At 41.0% G+C, this 23155-nt stretch overlaps 1 protein-coding gene across 1 annotated transcript in view; it reads left to right on the top strand.

The window, feature by feature from the left end:
• Window positions 1-22746, top strand: part of LOC109929224 (interacts with SUPT6H, CTD assembly factor 1) — a 37571-nt gene extending 14825 nt beyond the window's left edge. The window contains exons 3-10 of the mRNA XM_048604309.1: window positions 1114-1465; window positions 2933-2992; window positions 3466-4090; window positions 12207-12273; window positions 17560-17672; window positions 18255-18405; window positions 21443-21525; window positions 22584-22746. Of these exons, the coding sequence (XP_048460266.1) occupies window positions 1114-1465; window positions 2933-2992; window positions 3466-4090; window positions 12207-12273; window positions 17560-17672; window positions 18255-18405; window positions 21443-21525; window positions 22584-22731 (1599 nt within the window). The 3' untranslated portion in view covers window positions 22732-22746. The remainder of the gene's footprint in view (window positions 1-1113; window positions 1466-2932; window positions 2993-3465; window positions 4091-12206; window positions 12274-17559; window positions 17673-18254; window positions 18406-21442; window positions 21526-22583) is intronic.
• The last annotated feature ends 409 nt before the right edge of the window (window positions 22747-23155 follow it).

Below are 23155 nucleotides of genomic sequence, written 5' to 3'. Positions count from 1 at the left end.
CCGAAATCTCCTTCATCACAAGGGTCACCTATTACCACCTCCATAACCTTACTCACTTCCACCCTTGCCTGAATCTGTGTGCTACTCCATCCTCTGCAAACTGCAGGAGTTTAAAAAAAATGCTGCCTCTATCCGATCCCAGACCAAGTTTTGGTGTCACTTCTGCTTGCTGACCTACTTTTGTTTTTGGCCCACTGTACTGCCAGTTTAAAATTCTCATCCAAAGTTTTAAATCATCATAGTCACCTTCCTGTCTGTCCATGACAACTTTTTGTTTGCTGATTCTGGACTGTTGTATATCCTTGTCCTGCCCAGTTACAACCTGCAACTGGCACTTTTGCCGTCAGCTGCCCAGGCCCCGTGCTCAGGAATTTTCTCCCTAAGCTCTTCTAACTCACATTCCTCCCATACTAAACGTTTGTTCAACCTTCCCAATACCACCATTCTTGGATCTCTATCTGATTTTTGCAAAAATCAACGCGTTTGATGTATTTGAGATATTTTGTTGTTTAAAAGGCACCATTTTTGGTGCAAGTTGCTGTTCATCTAGAACCTGGAATGCTTCTTCTTTGTTCTTAAAACTGCAATTTTTAACTTCAGTTAGTATCAACTCCTGCAACTTAAGAGGTTGGAATGGCCAACCATGTGTGCCAGTGTGGAAACGATCACTAATATTGGAAGATGAAGATCTCTCAATGATATTCTGGACAAGGCACCATCTGATGTGATATTGAGGCATAAAGATATTCATCCTTGAGCTCTTTTTCATCTCACTGCAGCAATCTCTGCAACCTACCCAATATTTTGCCATTTCCACTTGTAACTCCTAGTTTTTATTATGTTTTTTAACCCAGCCTTGTATCACATTGTCAATGATGGAATTTTAATCACTTCAGCCCAAATATCGGTAATTTCATCCCTAAATGCTTCTACTTCTTCACTGCTCTTCTTGTTCAAATGCTTTCAATAGGTTTTCAATCTGTTCTTCATAATTCACCCTTTCTGACTTTAGTTTCTCTTTTCTCTTACTTGATATAACTCCACTGTTGAAAGAAATTCATAAAAAAAATTTCAAAGCTCTGTCTGAAACATTTTGTATTGCTTCTGTTTCAGGATGAAAGCCTTAAAGAAGATCAGAGTGACACAGAAGACATTGACCGCCCCAGCCGGCCCCAAAGCAGGGAGGACAACCACATTAGTAGTGATTCCGAGAGTGAAGAACCGAAGAAAGCTCACAGCATTGAGCAATCAGATGATGAAGCAGGCAGTGATAAGGAGAATGAAGACAGCGGCGGAGAGTTAGAAGGGAGCCACGAAAGAATGAATGATACAGACAGTGAAAAGGATGTGAGAGTATCACCAGAACATAATGAGAGCCGAGGAGTCAGTGATGACGACGGCCCTGCACCTCACAGGGCATCCAACAGCGATAATGAGCAGGACGAGGAAGAGAGGGAGGAGACTGGTATGTACTGATTAGAGGAAATATGCCTGCATTCAACAGTTCTTAGAAATAAAGAAGATTAGAAAAAAACCTTAGCATCCCATGTGTTCTGCTCCAGTTGTCAAATAAATATCATTTTCCAATGTTACTTGCATGCCTTCTCTAGCAAGGTTTCCTCTGAGCACTAATCCAGCTCTCCTGACCACAGTCATATGTCTATCCTATACCCTCACCAATTAAAAAGGTAAAATTCTGTGCACGTTGGAAATCTGAAATGAAAACAGAAAAGGCTGAATGACTCCGTAGATCAGGCAGCATCCGTGGTGAGGAAATCAGAGTTAACTTCTCAGGTTGATGACATTTGATTGGCCTTGTTCAATAGTAAATATTTAAGAGAGCTGTTCACCTCCCTCGTCAATGATCCACTGTTCACTGTATTAGTGCAATTATGAGTGTAACAATCAGTGTGACACTTCCTGACGCTATAATCCATAGTTACTGAAAATGTCTTGACAGGGACTTTACATCAGAACAGAAATTGCTGGAAAAACTCAACAGTTCTGAAGAAAGGTCACTGGACCCAAAACGTTAATTCTGCTTTCTCTCCACAGATGCTATAGACCTGCGTTTTTCCAACAATTTCTGTTCTTGTTTCTGATTTCCAGCATCTGCAGTTCTTTGACTTCTTAGTTTACATCAGAAATTGTTTTATTTTAAACCGGTCTGATTTGCCACGTTCAGATTAAAACTTACACCTCAACTGAGTTAACTGTGGCCAGATTTTAAAAGCATTTAAGATTTAAATGACTCAATTTTCAGCATCAAGGAACTATTTGTGAGTAGTTGATGAGCCCACTCTGGTTTTGTATCAGCGATGAATGCTGAGGAAGTAAATATTTAAGATTAGAATGGGACAGAGACAGGGCTCTTAGTAAACATTCAACAAGGTTAAAACTGGTGATAAAATCAAAAGATCTGCAGGTATCACAGACATTTTCTGCCCTCCAGAACTTCGATGAGTTAGGTCCGACATGAACTTAAATGCATGTTGACAAGCCTTTCTTGCAGGATATAATCCTGTTATTGCCTGATTTATAATTTCCAGCAAAGATCACAGAATGGCGATAAGGACTGAGAAACCTTGCTGAACTTTTTTCTTCTCCTCTCAGGATGATTGCAATGGCCAGCTACCTCCCCAGTTAAGATTCACTAACCAAGTACAAAACACCAGTGAAAACTTGATGGGTCTGGGCAGTTGCCGGCCAAGTTATGCCTCTAACTGCACAGGCGTCATTGAAGCTTCAGCTAGAAGAATTGATATGACAATAAGGAAAGAGTATTGGGAGAGGGTCTGTGTGATTGCCTCTTCCAGAGAATCTTCATAGACATGATGGACTGATGGATGGTCTCCTTATATGCTGTCAAAGTTCATGATTGACATTTAACATACTTCTGTGAAGTTCTTAACGCATAGGTGCTTTATTTCAGTGAAGAGGAAGAAACCGGTTCTATCTGAAAGTGACGATGAGAAAGAAGAACTGAATAAATGTGAGTAGTCAACAGTGAATCAAATTGGCTTCAATGAGTTTGTGTGATGCAAGCTTTGCAATGCAGGAAACATTGGCTGGCTCCCATTGTCACAAAAATATTTGCCTCTCAAATGGAGGTGTCTGCTTATGAGTGTGTTTTGTGTTGGATTTAGCCAAGCCCTTGTTTCAATCTGTGTTCATTGCCCTGTTCAGATATGCCAGTTTTTGAGAGAAGTCATTATCCCTGAAGGTGATACTTATTGGCATCCACCTTCATTTGTTTTCAGATTGTATCAGAAGGTGCAATTTGGAACCATCTCTCAATGACTGATCACTATATCTGAGGGTGAATAAACTGCCCTTTCATTCTTGAAATGATGTATTTTTAGAATAGTGGTGGGGAAGGTTATGTGGTTGTGTTATTTCCATATCCTGCAACAAATCAATCGGATTCAACACACAGGCTAAAGATGTTCCTTTTCTTTGACGCAGCTGCTAAGAAAAGTCGTCTGATGTCAGACAGTGAGGACTCGGACAGTGATGTTTCCCCCACTAAGAAAAAGCGTAGTGTTTCTGGTGGGGAGGAATCGGATAGCGATGCCAGTGATTTAAAGAGAAAACGAGCAGCCTCGGGTGGCGAGGATTCAGATAATGAACCTGACATTGTTACAGCAAAGCGCATTGTTTCAGACGATGATTCAGACGATGATGCTGATGTGTCGAGAACCAAGCGTATAGTCTCTGATGTTGATGATTCAGACAGCGACTCCAATGCCCATGCAAAAAAGCAGATTGTTTCTGACGCTGAGGATTCTGATAATAACACAGCTATTAGGAAAAAGCAAGCCTTTTCCAATAATGATGATTCAGAGAGTGACACCACACCTAAGAAAAAGCGCGTTGTATCAGAGGATGATGACTCCAACTCAGACAGTGATGCCCCTGCTAAGAAAAAACATATTCTTTCTGCTGGCGAAGATTCCGACAGTGATGCTGAACCAGAAAAACGAGAGTCTAATGGTGTTTTAACTGACAGTGATGAAGATGAGGAGAATAAGGAACCCTCTCAAAAAGCTGAATCTGGTCTGTTTGGCAGTGACAGCGACTCTGAGGATGAGTAAGTGAGAAATACTTTTGAAGACAATGATCTGAGTGTTGTATATTCAAGGCTGCATTTCCCTGATAATTCACCCCAGTTAGTTCATAATCTCATTAAAACCAAGTGGACAAATTAAAGTTTTGTAATATGTTCAGTTAAACTGTGAAGAATGCCCAGCAATGCAATTCTGTCTTCGATCCTCCAAAGCATAGACTCTATAATACTAAACTGAAGTAGTGATAAGCATCATCAGGTTACAGATCAATCCCTGTTCTGCCACCAGGGTATGGTAATAGGGCTGTATCACTTTATAATCTGGACTGATTTCCTGTTATAGATCTGGAACTGGGGATCTGAGAAATTTAGTAAAGTAGAAAGTTTGCAATACAAAAGGAGAACATTTGGTCCATCATGTCTGTGCTAGTCAAACCAAATAATGTCCAACTGGTCCCACTCTCAAACTGTAGCCTTACAGCACATGAATGCAATATTTTTTAACTGTGACCAGTAATCCTATTACTGCCACCATTTCAGACTGTTCTCCACACCCTTAACTTTTCAGGTGAAAAGATTTCTTCTCAATTTCTCTTTAATCCTAATGCCAGATAATTGAAATCTACGGCTTTTTTTGCAAAAGGATATAGGTTCTTCCTGTCCACTCAGTTAAGGTTACTCATCATTTTGTATATCCCAATTACATTTCCCCTCAGCCTCTTCTATTCCAAACAGGCCGAGCCAATTCAATTTTTCTTCAAAGCTGGAATTGCCCCTAGTTAACAACATCTTTGCAGACTACCTTGGCACAAATATATGCTTTCTAAAATATAGTCACCAGAGCTACATGGAGCACCAGTCTTCGCAATACCCACCACCATGTTCTCCCGCTCCCACCCTGGTACTTCCTTTCTCACCTACCAAAAGAAATGACCAATATGACCTGTTAACCACCTTCTCTATCTTGCTATTGTCAAGGATCTATGGGTATGCACTCAAAAATTTCTCTGTTCTTCTAAAAATAGTATCCCACTATTTATGATGTGTTAATTTTATTCTGTTAGAACCAAACAGCAAGGAAGTGAATCACATTGAGTGTTCAATCCACTGACCTCTTAAACAGTTGCATGAACTGAAACCCTTTGCTTTGGGCAAGCAGTGCAGGTTGTTTGTAGTTCCATCTTTGATTAAATACCAAATGGCCATTACAAACGTCTAGGTGTCCATTATTCCATATTTAAACCATCTTAACGATTACATAGATTCACTCCTGATTAATTTTGCAAGTTTATTCTTTCACTGTTCATTTTCGACGACAAGCTCTCGTCCAAACAGGAGAGCTGGCCAAGTATCACTAGATGAGAAAGTTATCTCACTATAAGGTTAATTAGAGTTATGGGCATTTGATGTTTTTTTTGCAAGTGTACTAGACATAGGAGATTTGCTTCCATTCACTGTGTTAGACATGAGAGGCCTAAATTGCTTTGCTTATAAAAGTCCCTCACAAATAAAGCCTAAAGGTGTAGTCTTTTGCCTTGAACTATTGGAGTTGAAAGCAAAATTTTGATTTCTATCATGTATGAATCACTGATAATTCAACATTTCTTTTGCAATTATTTCATACTTGTATTCACTCACACTGGCTCTGTGCTGCATATTAAGTCCTATTTGGCTTGATGTTGGACGCCACATTTATTGCTTGCTGTATTCCAATAATGTTTTCCAAACTCCTGCTTTGAAGGATATGTTGTACCTTTACTATCATTAGCAAATTTTTAATTCCCACTTTTAGATATTCCTCTGGTTTTTATTGCTTCACTTCTTATCTATTTTTGATCACAGTTCTTGGCTTTCATTCACTGTATTTTAGCTTTCTTTAGTCAATACCTGTACATTGCTGAACTTCAAGTCATTAGTTGCTCTGTTTCTCGTTGTTGACTGTTCATTTGTTAATGGCAGTTGAACTATGGTGAAAGACTCAAGGTGAATATTTCCACAGTAACCAATAGTACACAATTAAACTCTGTTCTGTATTTGTTCGGAGGAAGTGTACTTATATCTGATCTGTTCAGTTTTCACATAGCATGGCAAACGTTCAGCTGGTCTCTTCAGAATTATGTTTTTATTCAGCCTTTTTTAAAGTTATAACAGTTTATGTCTAGTTATTAGGTAAATTTGGTGGCGTAATAAAATGCTGCTTTTAAAAATATTACATGCCCCATTTGGGAGACTGGCCAAGTATCACTAGATGAGAAAGTTATCTCACTATGAGGTTAATTAGAGTTATGGCCATTTGATGTATTTTTTATGACAATTGCTTCCATTCAATGTGATTAGCCGTGAGAGGGCTAAATTGCTTTGATTATAGAAGAAAGGTCCCTCACAAATGAAGCCTAAAGGTGTAGTCTTTTGCCATGAACTATTGGAGTTGAAAGCAAAATTTTGATTTTTATCATGTATGAATCATTATCTAAAAGAAAAGGAAAATTAGAAGGTGTGAGAATGCTCAGAGAGCAGGATCTGTCTAGGTGGCCCATGCAGAGAAACACTGGTGCTGATTTTTGAGCCAAATAGGTTGTTTCTATATGATAAATGTCTGTGATTCTGTAATTTATGGGCAGGAAACCTTGAGCAGCAAATATACTGGAGTTCTTTCTGAAAATGATAAAACTTGTTGCCAAGACAGGTTTTCAAACCATTTGATACCATAATGTGATTAGATAGTTCGAAGGCATTGAAGAGGAGGCAAGTGATAGGATGGGTTGAAAATTAACTAAACCAGACAAAGCTAAGGGTGATTGTGAATTCAGTTATACTGAGAAGCTGACCCATGGGGTGTCACATGGGCCAATGATACAGCCATTACTCCTTACAGTGCAAATGACTTGGACCTGGATGGTATGAACTTAGAGAAGTGGCCTAAAAAATGAGGAACAGTTGAAACAAACACAAGAAATGCGGACAGATGGGCTGAAGTCAAAAAGAGCAGGGGAATAAATTATGGGGATGTAAACCAGACGGTCTAAACATTTAGCTAAAGTCATTTCAAGTCGGAACCCTTTATTAGAACAAACATTGGGTGCCTGGATCTTTTTACAATTCGTTAAACTGAATGACTCGCAGCCAGGGGACATAACACAGGATGGGAATCTGTGACATTGATGAATAGCTCACTAACCAATAGCGCATGGCTACATTATGAATCCCGAAACAGAACTTGAAATATATAACCAGAAGGCTACAGCATAATGAGAGATAATGGGGTGGACTTAGAAATTGCTACCCAGGTATCAGACTGTCATTATAGGTTGACTGCCCATTAAAGGAACAGCCCAGTTCCCTAATCCAATGAACTTAATAATTGATCAAAGTTTCCAGTTTTACACAATTGCAAGAAATTCGCCCTGGCAACTCTGTCTAAATCACTGATACAGCCTCATCCTGAATACACTGCGCAAATCTGGTTACTGAGCTCAAGGCATGAAAGTTGTAGGGAGAGAATGAAAAACATGGATTTTTTTGGTGAAAAGCCAGAAATTGGATATTATTTTGGAGTACTTAACATCCCTGGGAGAATATGAACCTGAATTTGTTTCAGAAGTTCGATAACCAAGGAATGTGGACTCTAGAGGAGAGAAGATATAAACATTGAAATATATAAAAAAGGAGCCAGAGTAGGCCATTTGGCCCTTCGAGTCTGCTCCACCATTCAGCATGATCAGCCACCTCAGTACCCTGTTCCTGCTTTCTACCCATACCTTTTGATCCTTTTAGTTATAAAATCTATATATAACTCCTTCTCAAAAACATTCAATGTTTTTGCTTCAACTGCATTCTGTGGCAGAGAATTCCACAGGCTAACCACACTCTGGTGAAGAAATTTCTCCTCCGCTCGATCCTAAATGGCCTACTCCATGTCCTTGAACTGTGAACCCTTGTTCTGGATTCCCCTGTCGTTGGGAACATGCTTCCTGCATTTACCCTGTCTAGTCCTGTTAGAATTGTATAGGTTTCTGTGAGATCCACTGTCATTCTCTAAACTCCAATGAATATAGTCCTGACCAATCCAGTCTCGTTTTGTACATAAGTCTTGCAGTCCCAGTAGTCTGTCTGGTAAACCAATGCTGCAGTCTCTTCTGAGCCAGAACATCCTTAGATAAGGAGACCAAAACGACGTGCAATACGTCCAAATGTGGTCTCCCCAAGGCCCCTGTACATTTGAAGCAAGATATCTTTGCTACGGTACTCAAATCCTGTCATGTTGAGGGCTTCCTTTCAGTGACTGGTGTACAAGGACACACCGGTTTTATTATACCTCCCCTTTTTCCAATCTATTACTACTCAGGAAGTCTGCCTTCCTGTTTTTGCTGTGAAAGTGGATAGCTTCACACAGCCTCAGGTGACCTCCCACCCATGGCCTCCAACCTCATCGTTCCCCAACCTCGCACTGCCCGCTTCTATCTCCTTCCCAAAATCCACAAACCTGAATGCCCTGGTTGACCCATTGTCTCCACCTGCTCCTGCCCCACTGAACTGATCTCCAACTATCTAGACTCCATTTACTCCCCCTTGGTCCAGGAACTCCCTACCTATTGTCCGTGACACCACCCACGCCCTCCACCTCCTCCAGAACTTCCAATTCCCCGGTCCCCAACACCTCATCTTTACCATGGACGTCCAGTCCCTCTACACCTGCATTCCCCATGCAGGTGGCGTTAAGGCCCTCCGCTTCTTCCTGTCCCGCAGGCCCGACCAGTCACCCTCCACTGATACCCTCATCCGCTTAGCCGAACTCGTCCTCACACTCAACAACTTCTCTTTCAATTCCTCCCACTTCCTACAGACAAGGGGGGTAGCCATGGGTACCCGCATGGGCCCAAGCTACGCCTGCATCTTTGTAGGTTATGTGGAACAATCCCTCTTCCGTACCTACACCGGCCCTAAACCCCACCTCTTCCTCCGTTACACTGATGACTGTATCGGCGCCGCCTCGTGCTCCCACGAGGAGCTCAAACAGTTCATCCACTTCACTAACACCTTCCACCCCAACCTTAAGTTTACCTGGACCATCTCTAACACCTCTCTCCCCTTCCTGGACCTCTCTGTCTCCATATCGGGCAACCACCTAGAAACCGATATTCATTTCAAGCCCACCGACTCCCACAGCTACCTAGAATACTCCTCCTCCCACCACCTTCCTGCAAAAATGCTATCCCCTATTCCCAATTCCTTCGCCTCCACCGCATCTGCTCCCAGGATGAGGCATTCCACTCCCGCACATCTCAGTTGTCCTCGTTTTTCAAGGACCGTAACTTCCCCGCCTCGGTGGTCGAGAACGCCCTCAACCGTGTCTCCCACATCTCCCGCACCTCATCCCTCACACCCTGTCCACGCAATAAGAACCAAAAAAGAATCCCCCTCGTCCTCACGTACCACCCCACCAACCTCCGGATCCAACGCATCATCCTCCGACACTTCCGCCATCTGCAATCTGACCCCACCACCAAAAACATCTTTCCCTCCCCACCCTTATCTGCTTTCCGGAGGGACAACTCTCTCCGTGACTCCCTTGTCCGCTCCACACTCCCCTCCAGCTCCACCACACCCGGCACTTTTCCCTGCAACCGCAGGAAGTGCTACACCTGCCCCCGTACCTCCTCCCTCACCCCCATCCCAGGCCCCAGGAAGACTTTCCACATCAAGCAGATGTTCACCTGCACATCTGCCAATGTGGTATATTGCATCCGCTGTACCCGGAGTGGCTTCCTCTACATCGGGAAAACCAAGCGGAGGCTTGGGGACCGCTTTGCAGAACACCTACACTCGGTTCGCACTAAACAACTGCACCTCCCAGTCGCGAACCATTTCAACTCCCCCTCCCATTCCTCAGACGACATGTCCATCCTGGGCCTCCTGCAGTGCCACAACGATGCCACCCGAAGGTTGCAGGAACAGCAACTCATATTCCGCTTGCGAACCCTGCAGCCCAATGGTATCAATGTGGATTTCACAAGTTTCAAAATCTCCCCTCCCCCTACCGCATTCCAAAACCAGTCCAGCTCGTCCCTGCCTCCCTAACCTGTTCTTCCTTCCACCTATCCCCTCCTCCCACCTCAAGCCGCACCTCCATCTCCTACCGACCAACCTCATCCCGCCCCCTTGACCTGTCCGTCCTCCCTGGACTGACCTATCCCCTTCCTAACTCCCTACCTACACTCACCTTTACTGGCTCCATCCCCGCCTCTTCGACCTGTTTGTTTCCTCTCCACCTATCCTCTCCTCTATCCCTCTTCTATCCGCCTCCCACTCTCTCCCTATTTATTTCAGAACCCCCTTCCCCTCCCCCTTTTCTGATGAAGGGTCTAGGCCCGAAACGTCAGCCTTTCTGCTCCTATGATGCTGCTTGGCCTGCTGTGTTCATCCAGCCCTGCACCTTGTTGTCTCGGATTCTCCAGCATCTGCAGTTCCTACTATCTCAGCTTCAATTAAACTTTGTCTTATAGATAAACTGGATTTAAGTGTTGGGTGTTTGGCTGATAACCAGGAGGCAGGTGGTAAAACCATCACAAGTAGCAACAAAAGTCTCGTTTGTTTATTCAGCCAACAGTTGGAGCTCAAGGGACAACACTCCTCTTCCTCTCGTCTTCACAATACTATAGGTTTTAAAAAATCTCACACTTCTGATGGCAACCTCCAGTGACACAGCCTGAGAAAATGGTCATGTGCAATCAAATTTCACATGAAGACATGGAACAGACGTTAGGACCTTGATTAGCAAATGCAAAGGACCTAATTGAAATTTCATACTCAGTATCCCTGATACCAACAGAGGAGTCCCAAACCAGTATAGCACACTTTCATTGTGGGATGAGTACACATGTGGGGCCCCATGTGAACTTTGAGGTACCCATTGTACACCTGTAAAATAAACTTAGCCAGGTCTAATTTCTAAGCATTGAAATGGACATGAAGGTGGTAAGTTTCTTTAATATGGAAACATTTAAAGGAGGACTGAATAAATATTTGAGTAAAATAAATAATTTCATATTTAAATAGTATTATTCATATACTCAGGATATCTCAGAAGTGCTTCAAAGCTATAGCTGGTGATCCCAGACATATTTCCACAGATTTGAAGTTTTTAATGCATTGTGAAATGCCAGTTGAGATTGGCTTCTCGAACAGGAACTGTAAATTCAATGGCTGCAAGTTGATTGAAGATGAATGAAAGTAAATCTGTTAATGTTCACTTTTCTGTTGTTTTATGTACAGCTTTAGTGGGTTCAACATTTCTGCATTTCCACAGCGCACATTATGTACTAGAAATTACTGTCTGCAATGTTTTCCACACTATTATTTGATTGCATTATTAATGTGGAAGTGCAAACCTACCTAAAAATATTTAACTTAGATTTTTATAACATTCCGAAATAGATTATTTTGTAATGCATTCATTGTTTTGTGGACAAACAATTTGTCACAGCAAAGTTCCTGATACTGCTGCAGGTCATCAGTTAATCTCTGGCAAATGGATAAGTCGTGATAGATCACAGGGATTTATCCCTCTTCTCTTCAAATTGTGCCATAAGATATTTAATGTCTGCTTAAGGTATCACACTAGGCCTCAGTTTCAAATTTCATCCAAAAGCAGCTTTTAAACCCAATAAGTATGGAGTGAGGGCAGTCATCCTAGATTATATGCTCCTGTAGGGGTGAGAGGTTTGAAACCATCTGATTCAAAGGGATGAAAATGCTGAGTTAGCTGAAATTAAGAGAAATTTATGCATCTTTGTTTCTGTTGTCCTGCTTCTGCCTTTCCCATGTTCTTGATTCTGATATTCCTGTATAATGTATGATTTGGTGCATGCAGGCATTAAAATTTTCCCTCCATTGGGGCAAATGTGTTGTGTGGCCATGTGAGCTGTTCTAGGTTCTCTCGTGCAGATGAATTCCAGGGTGTGCACACTGCAGTCGCTATTTTCAGTGGCAAATGGTTTGCAAATGTACATGATCTTAAAGCTCATTGAGAATCATTGGAGGTGGACGATGAGAAAAGTCCCTCAATATAGATAGGAAACACTATCAGTGGGACTAATGTCTGAGTAACCTGGTAACATTTTCCTCTGCTTCCTCTAAACAGGACTGGTGTTGGAAACTTGATAGCTGACATTTTTGGTGAATCGGATGATGAAGGGGAAGAGTTTACAGTACGTATAGTTGATTTCTAAATACTGTGGTACACCTGATTTATTCTCGCAAGCAAAAGCTTGCTATTGAAATATTCAGCCCTATGAAAGAAGTTTCAGTTCTTTAGTAAAGTTATTATCTGAATGTGAAAGTTTAGAAGTTTGGTAGGCAAAGGGCCTTGGGAGGACTTTCTATACAAACTAATCCTGTCTTTCGTTTATTTCACCAAAGTTATTAGCTCCATAATTCTGTATGATGTTTTTGAACTGGATTATTGTCTGTAAACCAAATTAGCCAGCATTTACGTTAGGAAGATTAAACATCTTCCAGATGCTAGTGGTTAGGTTGTTGTATTCTTTTTTCCACCGCCAGCAGTCAGGAACTGCTGTACAATCTGCCATTGATTGAGGACTGCAGGGAACTTGAGCAATACTAGTAGCTGGATGCTTGTGCATTGTCAGTGATTAGACACTGCTGGTATAGTTTGTCAGGAATTTAGGGGCTACTGTGCAGTTGGGAGGCATTGGTGGTCATGCTTTCAACCAGTCATCATTTTGTATCAAATCCTTTTTCCTATTATCAGTTGCTATTATGTCAGGTTCCAACCACCCTCATATCTGTCTAAACATCAGTTTAATACAGTTAGGACAAATGGATCCTTATAACCCAGCAAGAAGCCATTGGCCTTTCAAATCTGTGAATCCCACAACCCTTTATACCTTAATAAACTCCTCAATTGTTTTGGCATCATTTATATTCTGAGCCAGTGAATCTATAATCTCATCCCTCTCTGGATTCATTTTTAACCGGTTTAGCTCAAATTCTTATTCTATATCCTTATTGTGGTTTCCCTCCTAAACTGCACCTAGTATTGATCTGCCTGTCTATAAGACTGTGGCCATAAAGTTTGTAGAGAGTAAGCACTCACAACAGAAAGGGACAGGAATGGCCTAATATCTCGTAACCTGTTTTAATGGAGTTGTTTGAGGAACAGATATCAGCTAGAGTATCAGGACAATCTGTGAGCTTCAAATCCTGTCAGAAAGACAGCACTTTTTTTTTTAATGATGTAGAACCATTTCAGTACTGCAGTAAAGTGTCAAATCTACATTTAAACACCAACTACCACTCCAGTAAGTGAGTCTTTGTTCCTTGCAGACTGGAGTGAAGACTGGAGTACTACCCCAACAGCAACTTGTATTGAAATACCATTTTTAAAACATCACGGACTTATTTATAGGAATGTTATAAAACAAAATGAGGCACAGAAGGAGTTAAGAGAGCAGGTCAAAGAGTTGAGTTTTTGAAAGGATGAAAAAACGTCTCAAAGGCCAATGAGAGAACCGGGAACTTAGGACCTTGGCTGTTGGATATATTACTCCCAGTGGTGAGGCAGCCAAGATTGTGCATGCTTGAAAGGCCAGAATTAGATGATATCTTGGAAGATTTGAGAACAAGGACAAGGAGTTTAAAATTGTGGTGTTGCTTAACCTAGAGCCAATATAGATCAGTGAGTGCAAGGCTGATGGGTGAACCTACAAGATCATAGAAGTTTGTGGCAAAAAAAAAAGTCCTCCTTCTATGGCAGCAAATTGTAGGCAGTAGATTTTCCATGTACCTGCTGGCCTCATCATTATTCCCATCCTGCAAGCCTCCAGCTTCAGCCAGTACACTTGGAATCATACCTGTGTGAAGGTTAGATTCAGAGGGAAGGGCAGAGTATTTGGCTTGCCTTTGGGAAGCTCCAAGTAACTGGCTCAGAGTAATGCTGATAGACCTGGCAACTGGTTTATTCCTGCTGTATTTGCCAAGATCACAGCATTTTATGTTTTACAACGGGTTAAAAGTAAATCCAGAGTCATGATTATAGATTCACTGGCTCAGAATACAAGTGATGCCAAAATAATTGAGGTGTTTTTGAGGGTATAAAGGTCCTGTATTATTGGGTTAATCCAAGTAATATTACACGCTGTCCAGTATTCATTCATGATTGGATCCTCACATGACTGAGTGCCATGTTTGTGACTGACTGTGCTTTCGAAACAGTGGCAAATATGCTTGTGCACAATATCCGGTCATCATTTGAACTTATATAATGCCTTTCACAACCTCAGTCCCAAAGAGCTTTGAAGCCAATGAAGTAGTTTTGAAGTTGAGGCACTGATCTGGTGTAGGAAATACAGCAGCTGATTTGTGTGATGTAAGAACGTGCAAGCCATATGATGTGTCTGAGTAAAGCTGCAGGTGGAAGAAATTTGAATAGTCTCCATTTACTGAGAGTAAAACATGGAAACCCAGCCAGCAGTGGGTTGAAATAATCCAGTCTAAGGATTAAAAAGGCTCTGAAGAGGCTGGTTAAATCTTGCGGAACAATGTGGGTACTGAAGCTTTTGGTGGAAAAGAAACCATTGCTTGTGATTCATTGGCTACAATTAAATAGGTAAAAATGGAACCATGCAATCCGGTCTGGACAGCAATTGGAAGAAGATCAGCACAGACAGTCAAAAAGCATTGAGTGCAATGGTTTACCTTTGCCACAGTCAGACAAGAAATTCAAGGAAAGATTTGCATGAATTTGAGAGTTTGCAACTTGTTCGGTATTTTGGAGCAAAAAGGAAGATGCTGATGGCGTTGCAAGGATAAAAAGGTTAAACTTTGACTTTTTGAGGAGAGAAGTACTGATTGCAGATTAGAAGGCATGTACATAAGTTATTAAGCATGGCAGAACAGGTAGAGAGCAGCTAATAAAGCATACAGTATTCTAGGTTTCATTAAAAAGAGTATAGAGTACAAGAACAGGAAGGTTCTGAGGAAATTACAGAGGACGCTGGTTAGACTTCAGTTGGAGTATTGGGTATAGTTAAGGGTATCACACTCTGTGAAGAGTGGGAATGCAGTGGAAAAAGTGCAGAGGAGGTTTGTTGGAATGGTTTCAAGGAGGAGACACTTCACTATGAGGATAGATTGGAAAAGTTGAGATCTTTTTCCTTGGAGATGAAAAGGCTCCAAGGAGTCATAAGAGTTCAGGACAGAGTATTTAGGGAAAACTGTTCCTGCTCACGAACAGATCGAGAACCAGGTGGCATAGTTATATAGTGCTTTGCAAAAGAAGCAAATATGAGAAAGGACTTTTACATTCAGCGAATGGTTAAATCTGCATTGCATTGCACTGCCTGGAGGTGTGGTGGAGGCAGATTCAATTTAGACATTCCAGAGGGTATTGGATGATTATTTAAAAATCAAAACATGATTTTGTGGAGCAATACATTGCAGAACCTACCTGGACCAGGCTATTTTGGATCTATTAATGTGCAATAGGGTAGGATTAATAAATGATCTTGAAATCAAGGATCCTTGTGGGGGTAGTGATCACAACATGGTAGGATTTGAATTTCAGTTTGAGGTTGAGTCACTTGGGTCTCAAACTATTGCCCTGAACTTAAATGGGGAGATTACAGAAGAATGAAGGAATAGTTGTCTAAAGCAGGTTGGGAAGATAGACGAAAAGTAAAGTCAGTAGATGAACAGTAGCAGACGTTTAAGCAAATGTTTCATAACGCTCAGGAAAAGATTATTCTGGTCAAAAAGGAGTTAATGAGAAGGATGAGCCATCCGTGCTTAACGGCAGTTGTGAAGAGTATCCAGTCAAAAACTAACTCATACAAAGTGGTGAAAACTAATGGTTGGCCAGAAGATTGTGATTTTTTTTTATAAACTAGCAGTAGATTACTAAACAGCTTATAAAGAGGAAGAAAATTGATAATGAAAGTAAATTAGTAAGCAATATAGAAACATTATAAGCTGCTTTGCGTATATAAAAAGTGAATAGCTGAAGTCTGTGTCAGATTCTTGGAGGGTGCTACTGGAGGAATTAATGGTGGGAACAGGGAAATGGTAGTCAATTAAGCTAACATTTTGCATTGGTCATTAAGGTGGAGGGCACTACAAACATTCCAAAAAACAGAAAAGGAAGGTGCTAATTGGAGGACAGATCTTAAACAATCTCTACCATCTGGGACAAAGCATTTGACACACTAATGGGACTTAAGGTCTATATTCAAGAATTTTAAAGGATGTAGTTGCAAAGATAGTGGAAGCATTATTGATCTAAATATTCTGGAACTCTCTGGATTCCAAAAGATTTTTATGAAGATTGGAAACCTGCTAATGTGACTCCTCTGTTCAAGAAGGGAGGGAGACAGAAAGCCGGAAATTATAGACCGGTTAGCCTGACATCTGCGACTGAGAAACTGCTAGAGGCCATTATTAAGGAAGGAATAGCAGGACAGCTTTTATTTTGGAAAAGTTTGACACCAGCAAACAGTGTCAATATGCTTTTTGAAAGGGAAATCATTTTGACAACTTTGCCAGCATTCTTTGAAGGTATAAAATGCGGAATTAATCATGGAGAACTGATTGATAAGATGTCATATAAATGGTTATTTCACAAATACATTGTAACTAAACCTTTGAACTGGATTTGACAGGTTGTCTTGTGACCTGTGTTGTAGATGATGGAAAAGTACACATTATCAAACTATTTACTAGCTCCATTTGCAAGTTTAACATCAGCACCGTGGGCTCAATGAAATCTTGTATTGTAAATTGTATGGCCTGGGAATGTTTAATGAAATAGTATGGAGGTAACTTTATTGAATGTAACCCATGGTTTACCTGACTTGGAAATGCCTGCTGAGTGGTGCAGAGGGAGCTTTTACTTGTCTGTAAAACATTGACCAGGAGTTTTGATGTCGACATTATGTATCTGAAATTATCCGTTCTCTGGGTAAATTGTCTGTCAGCAATTAGATCGAAATAATCCGAAAACTGAACCCTTCAAACTACTCTGCCACACTTTGTGCTGAAGTGTTTTGCGGATCATACTTCATTCCTTTTTTTTTGTTTCCAGTGGTTTTCATTATACCTGCTGCCAAATATGTTATTCAGTATCAAACCAATGAGACTTGCAGTTCTGAGAAAATCAGATGTTGGTTTGGTGACTGTGCATGTTGCAGTGTACGACAACAGATGTTTCTCTAATGGATTTTTAAGAGCCAGGTTGTGAATTCTATCTTTATCCTTGGCAGCTTTCAACCTGTTGCTGGAGGACTGCAAAGTGCCAACTTCACTGCTCTAAAAACATCATAACACCTCGCAGTAACTCTCTTGGGTGTACAAGGCCTTTAGTGTAAAGTGCATTTATTAGAAAGGTACTTTGATTAAAGCATGCTCTTTCCAGCTATTGTCTTTCAGGCTGTGTTGTCAAAGTATGGTCTGTATCCCTAAATGATATCCTTCTTCCTCAGGGCTTTAACCAAGAGGACCTTGATGGTGAAAAGGCTGCTGTCGAGACTGAGAGACAGAAAATGGTTGCTGAAGAGTCAGACTCTGACAATGAAGTTCGAGGGAAGGGACGAGAGTAAGTAAAAGCTTGGCCTCAAAGTTAAATTAGTACAGCACGAATAGGATCTGTTTCTCGTGCTGTGGATGCTGGGCTGTAATTCTGGAATCTTACATGAAGGCGCGTTAGTGTTCTAGTATTTCAAAGTTAGCATTTTTTTTTTTTGCTTTTTCTTTTTTAATCTTTCTGCTGGTAAAGGTACCCCAAACATGAAACTTGGCCTCAGAAATCCCAGGGGGAGCGCAGAACGCAGCCCTTCAGAAAGTTATGAATTGGCAGTTAATACATTAGACAAGTCCAGTTTGTAACTTGCACTGTTGCACATTCAGCAATGACCGTGCCTTGCCGGTGAAAGAATCACAGCTTTGATAGCTTCATCACTTTGTCCTGGAAATATGATACAAAGCAGCAGTATTACAATCTACTGTCCTGAGAAGGTCCACAGGGTCAGGGAGGGTGTAGGCCCCTTTGTACATTACTGGACCAAAGTCATGCATGCCATCAAAATAAAAATTCACTAATGTGGAAATTCCACCTTGACTTCCCAATATTGACTGGAAGAAAATCCCGAGTGTATTCATGCATTTCTATCTATTGCAGCTCTGATTTTGTGTCTGATTTTGAGATGATGCTGCAGAAGAAGAAAGATCAGAATCGGAAACGACGACGAAATCGGGATGGCGGCACTTTCATTAGTGATGCGGACGACGTAGTTAGTGCCATGATCACTAAAATGAATGAAGCTGCAGAGGTGAGTAACAACAGTGCTTCAGAATTTACTGAGAGTGGGACCTCAGAGACTTATGCCAGTCAAAGGGATTTTGGGAAAACATATTCAATCTGAGACTGCAGTATTGAGGCAAAACATTGGAGGCAAGTCCAAAATTGTTGAGTACTAACTGGGATCTGACAAAAACTCTATTCTGAAGATTTTGGCTGACTAAAGGGAGGCAAAGGAATTAGGACTGGGAATAGTTAAATCAACATGCAGTGAAACCTGTAAATTAGGGACACCCAAGATACTTCAAATTACAGAATCTTCCAGCACAAACAAGGGTCCTTCACTGTATATTTCTGTACATGTTTTTTGATATGATTTGCAATTTAGTCCTACATTCTACCTTTTCCCTACAAGTCTGCAAATTGGTCTCCTTCAAGGACAATTATCTTTGACAATTTATATTGAATCTTCTTCCACCACCCTTTTAAGTAGTGCATTCTACATCTTAACTGTCTACTTGAGCTTATTTTTCCTCCCTTCCTGTCTAGTTCTTTTACAGATTATTTTAAATCTAAGATGTCTAAGGACGGCACAGTAGCTCAGTGGTTAGCACTGCTGCCTCACAGCGTCAGGGACCCGGGTTCGATTCCACTCTCGGGCGACTGTCTGTTTGCACATTTTGCCCGTGTCTGCGTGGTGCTCTGGATTCGTCCCACAGTCCAAAGGTGTGCAGGCTGGGTGGATTAGCCTTGGGAAATGAAGGGTTACAGGGATAGCGTAGGCAGTTGGGTCTGGGTGAGATGCTGTTCAGAGGGTCGGTGTAGACTCAATGGGCCAAATGGCTTCCACACTATAGGAATTCTATGATTCTATCTCTGGTTACCGACTTAATTTCAAGAGGAAGCAGCTACTTCCAATTTTACTATCTCAGAATTTCTCATAGTTTTGAACGCCTTTATTAGACCTCCCCTTAACTAACTTTGCTTCTCAATTTTCTGCACATCATTGAAGTTTCTCATTCCTGGTATTATTTGAGTAAATCTCCTCTGTACCTTCTCCAAGACTTTGACATCTTTCCTTAAGTATGTTACCCAGAATTAAGCACAATACTGTAGATGAGGCTGAACCAGTAACTCTCAAGGTTTTCCATGACTTCTTCTAATTGTAATCAATACCCCAATTTATAAAACCAAATAGTCCCAATGCTTTTTTAATCATCTTTTCAATTTGCCCTGTCATCTGCAAAGATTCCACACGTCTCACAAACAGGTATATAAGCTAGACTGTATCTTCATATTGTTCCTCTTGACAGGTATCATTTCATGCTTTCTGCATTAAATTGTGTCTGGTAGATGGCAGCCTACTTCACCAAGTTTCTTGATATTTTTCTGAAGTCTGGGTATTATCCTACTCACTTTTTATTATATTGGCAAGTTTGTGTCGTTTACAACTTCAAATTCAATTAAGGTTACTTATTAATGAAATAAATAAAGCAGCCGTGTGGACTTACTGCTTACTACTTTTCAGTCATGTTTGCATCATCTGTTCTTTTTCCATTGGTCTTTAAAAATTGGTCATGATATGTGTACTAAAATGGAAGAACCAATATTTGGCTCAATCTTCTACATGTGTTTTTGCCATCAACTTGAGGTGTGCTGAAACCTGGAGACCGACTAGCATGTTTGGAATTTATTATGTTTTCTGTTTATTGGAATTCTCAGTTCGTTACTGTTTAGGGATTCTTTTCCACAAAGCGATCTTAATATCTGGCACATTTGACACACTGTAATAGTGGTTTTAGCCTGCAGTGCCTAAAATTTTCCAGCCGAATTGGAAGGTGATTTTCTGACAGATCCATGTGTGAAATCTGTATCTTTTTTTGTGGCTTACAGTCAACCTGTTGTGATTACACACCTCTGGAGCAGGTGGGACTCACCCAATACTCCTGGTCCAGTGGTAGGTACAATACCACTGCAATACAAGGGGCCCTTAAACCTGTAATTGAGCCAGTGACCTTCAGATCTTAAGTCTTAACACTCTACCAACTGAGCTATTTCAGACAAACACAAAATACGTTTTAAAAATCAGGACCCAATCAGCTCACCATTCTCCCACTCTGGGTGTTTGGCGAGATTCAAACCCAGAACCTTACCTCAGTCCCTGGATTGAAAGTCTCATGATAATGCCACTAGGCCATCTCTTCTTGGGAATTCGTGATAATAATGACAAACTAATTTCTACCATGTGCTCAAACCAATTAGAGAGAAACAAACTGGGCAATTTGATCCATGATTCAGAACATGGTTTAAATGGAAGTGGTTCAGATGCTTGGTTCATTGTTACCATTTCCAGGGATGTGGGAAACTTTCATAGAAAAGGTGTTCAAAATTTAAGGAAGGAAGCACAATTAACATGATAGGTTAAATAAAGCTTGGGTAAGATTTCAGCTGGAAAAGTGACGGGATGCAAGGATAATAAAACACATACAGAAGGGGAGAAGGTCAGAAAAGCAAGAGAGTACACAGGAAGAAATAGAAGGAGGAAAAGATCGGAGTATACAAAGGAGTAACAGGGTGGGAAGAATGTGAGAATACATTAGGAAGGAGCAGAATGGGGAGAAGAACAAATACAAAAGAATTAGGTTGGAGGGAACAACTGAATCAAGCAATGGCAAGATGAGAGAGGCAAAAATGGAGCATGAGGGTAAGGAAGTGCAAAATATAACAGTCAAGGCATTGTTTAGCTGTAGTGCAAGAACAGGGGACAGTGCGGCACTAGGAGATTTAGCATTGGAGATGTTATGCCTGAAGGAAGTGAAGCAAAATGATGGGCTTCCACTGAATTTTTTGCAACAGTTTCTAACATTGATTAGATGATGGAGGAGGAGAGATATCTGGAGTGAGAAGACCAGTTACCCAGAAAATATGTTTTTATTTAACAAACTGATGGTAAACGGACAGCTGGTTTTGGTTTTGACAGCCTCGGTCTTCTGGCAGTCTTGTTGATGTCAGTAAAAATAAATCCACTCATTAATATTAAACACCTTTCGATACTCACCTTTCTGCAGGAAGACAGACAGCTCAATGGGCAGAAGAAGCCAGCCTTGAAGAAGCTTACTCTTCTCCCCACCGTTGTCATGCATTTGAAAAAGTAAGGCTTGATTTACCTCTGCTCCTGGTTTAGTTTTCAGTAGCATATAGAACTGATTTTCCATTCGTAATCCTATTAGTAGCACATCCACTGGTAACAGAATTGTGCCATGCGTAGGAATATGAGGTTGTCCAATCTTCAGCTCTGATAAGTAGACAATTCAGCTGTACAGTTCACTGATCTCGCACACTCTCAAAGATCACTTGGGTTGGGGATCACAGGGCCTCTGAAGCCGATGAAGATTAGCACGATCAAGAGCTAGCACTTTGTGCAGGAAATGATCTCACAAGATTACAACGTGAAACAGACCAGCGATTTTCATTAAAATAACAACTGTGGATGCTGAAGATCTGATTGGAACTAAATATTTTCAGTCATAGTGCTATATGCATTGCTGGTTATCTTGTATAGAGACAAGATCTCTAACACCTGCATTCCAATGTAAAATAATAATACATAGCCAAATAATTTTTGGTAATGGTGAAAGATTATAAAACCCAATATGCAGGTGTTTCTTTTTGCAAGGCCTTAGATGCCCCTCAGGTGCTGCATCGATCTATATTTTGTGTGCACAGTTTCTAACTTGAGTTTTTGATGCACAACACTGTGTATGTGGCTGATGCTGATGAAGTGGATTTATTGCCCATCTTTGGTTGCAATGCAGAGGGGAAGATAGGCTTTCTCCCAAGACTGCTCGTAATGGATGCTGCTGCAATGGGTAGGAATTCTAGACAGTGACTGTTTTCCTGTTACTTTAAATACTGCCAGTTATTAGGCCATGGGGAAAAAAAAAGGCAAAATTTGCACTTACAACAATATCCAAGATGGTGTGTGACAAAAAAACACATTGGAGATAACTGTTTTATATGTATTTAATGTAACACATGTGAAGGAAAACTATCAAACAATTACCTAGGTCACCAGAACACCTGAAATAGATTGTGTAAGCTTTGTATTGACAGTAGTTTGCTGTGATACATCTCTTGAGCAGAAACCTTTGAGAAATATTACAATTAAATGGCTTATTTCTGTTTCCACTTGGTAATGCACTTCTGCAGACAGGATTTAAAGGAAACATTTATTGACAGTGGGGTCATGTCTGCTATCAAGGAATGGCTCACTCCATTGCCTGACAAGAGTCTGCCACATCTGAAGATTCGTGAGGAGCTTCTGAAGATCCTGCAGGAGGTAAATGAGGGCATATAGCTGTGTACCAGAAGAGCACAACTTTGTCATTATCTGCTTGCCAGCTTCAAATCCCTGTTTTTATGTAACCTTTACAACCCCTGTCCACAACCCTCTTTTTAGTCTGGATTTCTTCCCAATTTATTTAGCAAGAATAACAATTGCCTTTTGGTGTCTTGGCATGAGAGCATTACTCATAGATAACATAGGATGACTTCTCCAGAATTGCTTCAAGCACAAGCTTTGCTGTTTACTTTGGTCATGACTTGTTAGCATACTGGCAAGGTCAACATTTGTTGCCCATCCTTGGGCAATATTGTGGTGAGCCTTGAAGAACTGCAATCCATATGTTGGATAACAAGGCGTAGAGCTGGATGAACACAGCAGGCCAAGCAGCATCAGAGGAGCAGGAAGGCTGACGTTTCGGGCCTAGACCCTTCTTCAG

The sequence above is a fragment of the Rhincodon typus genome, chromosome 13 (assembly GCF_021869965.1).
Source record: "Rhincodon typus isolate 14 chromosome 13, sRhiTyp1.1, whole genome shotgun sequence".
Lineage (NCBI taxonomy): Eukaryota > Metazoa > Chordata > Chondrichthyes > Orectolobiformes > Rhincodontidae > Rhincodon > Rhincodon typus.
The sequence above is the reverse complement of the archived record's forward strand: the minus strand, read 5'-3'. Positions and strand labels throughout refer to the sequence as shown.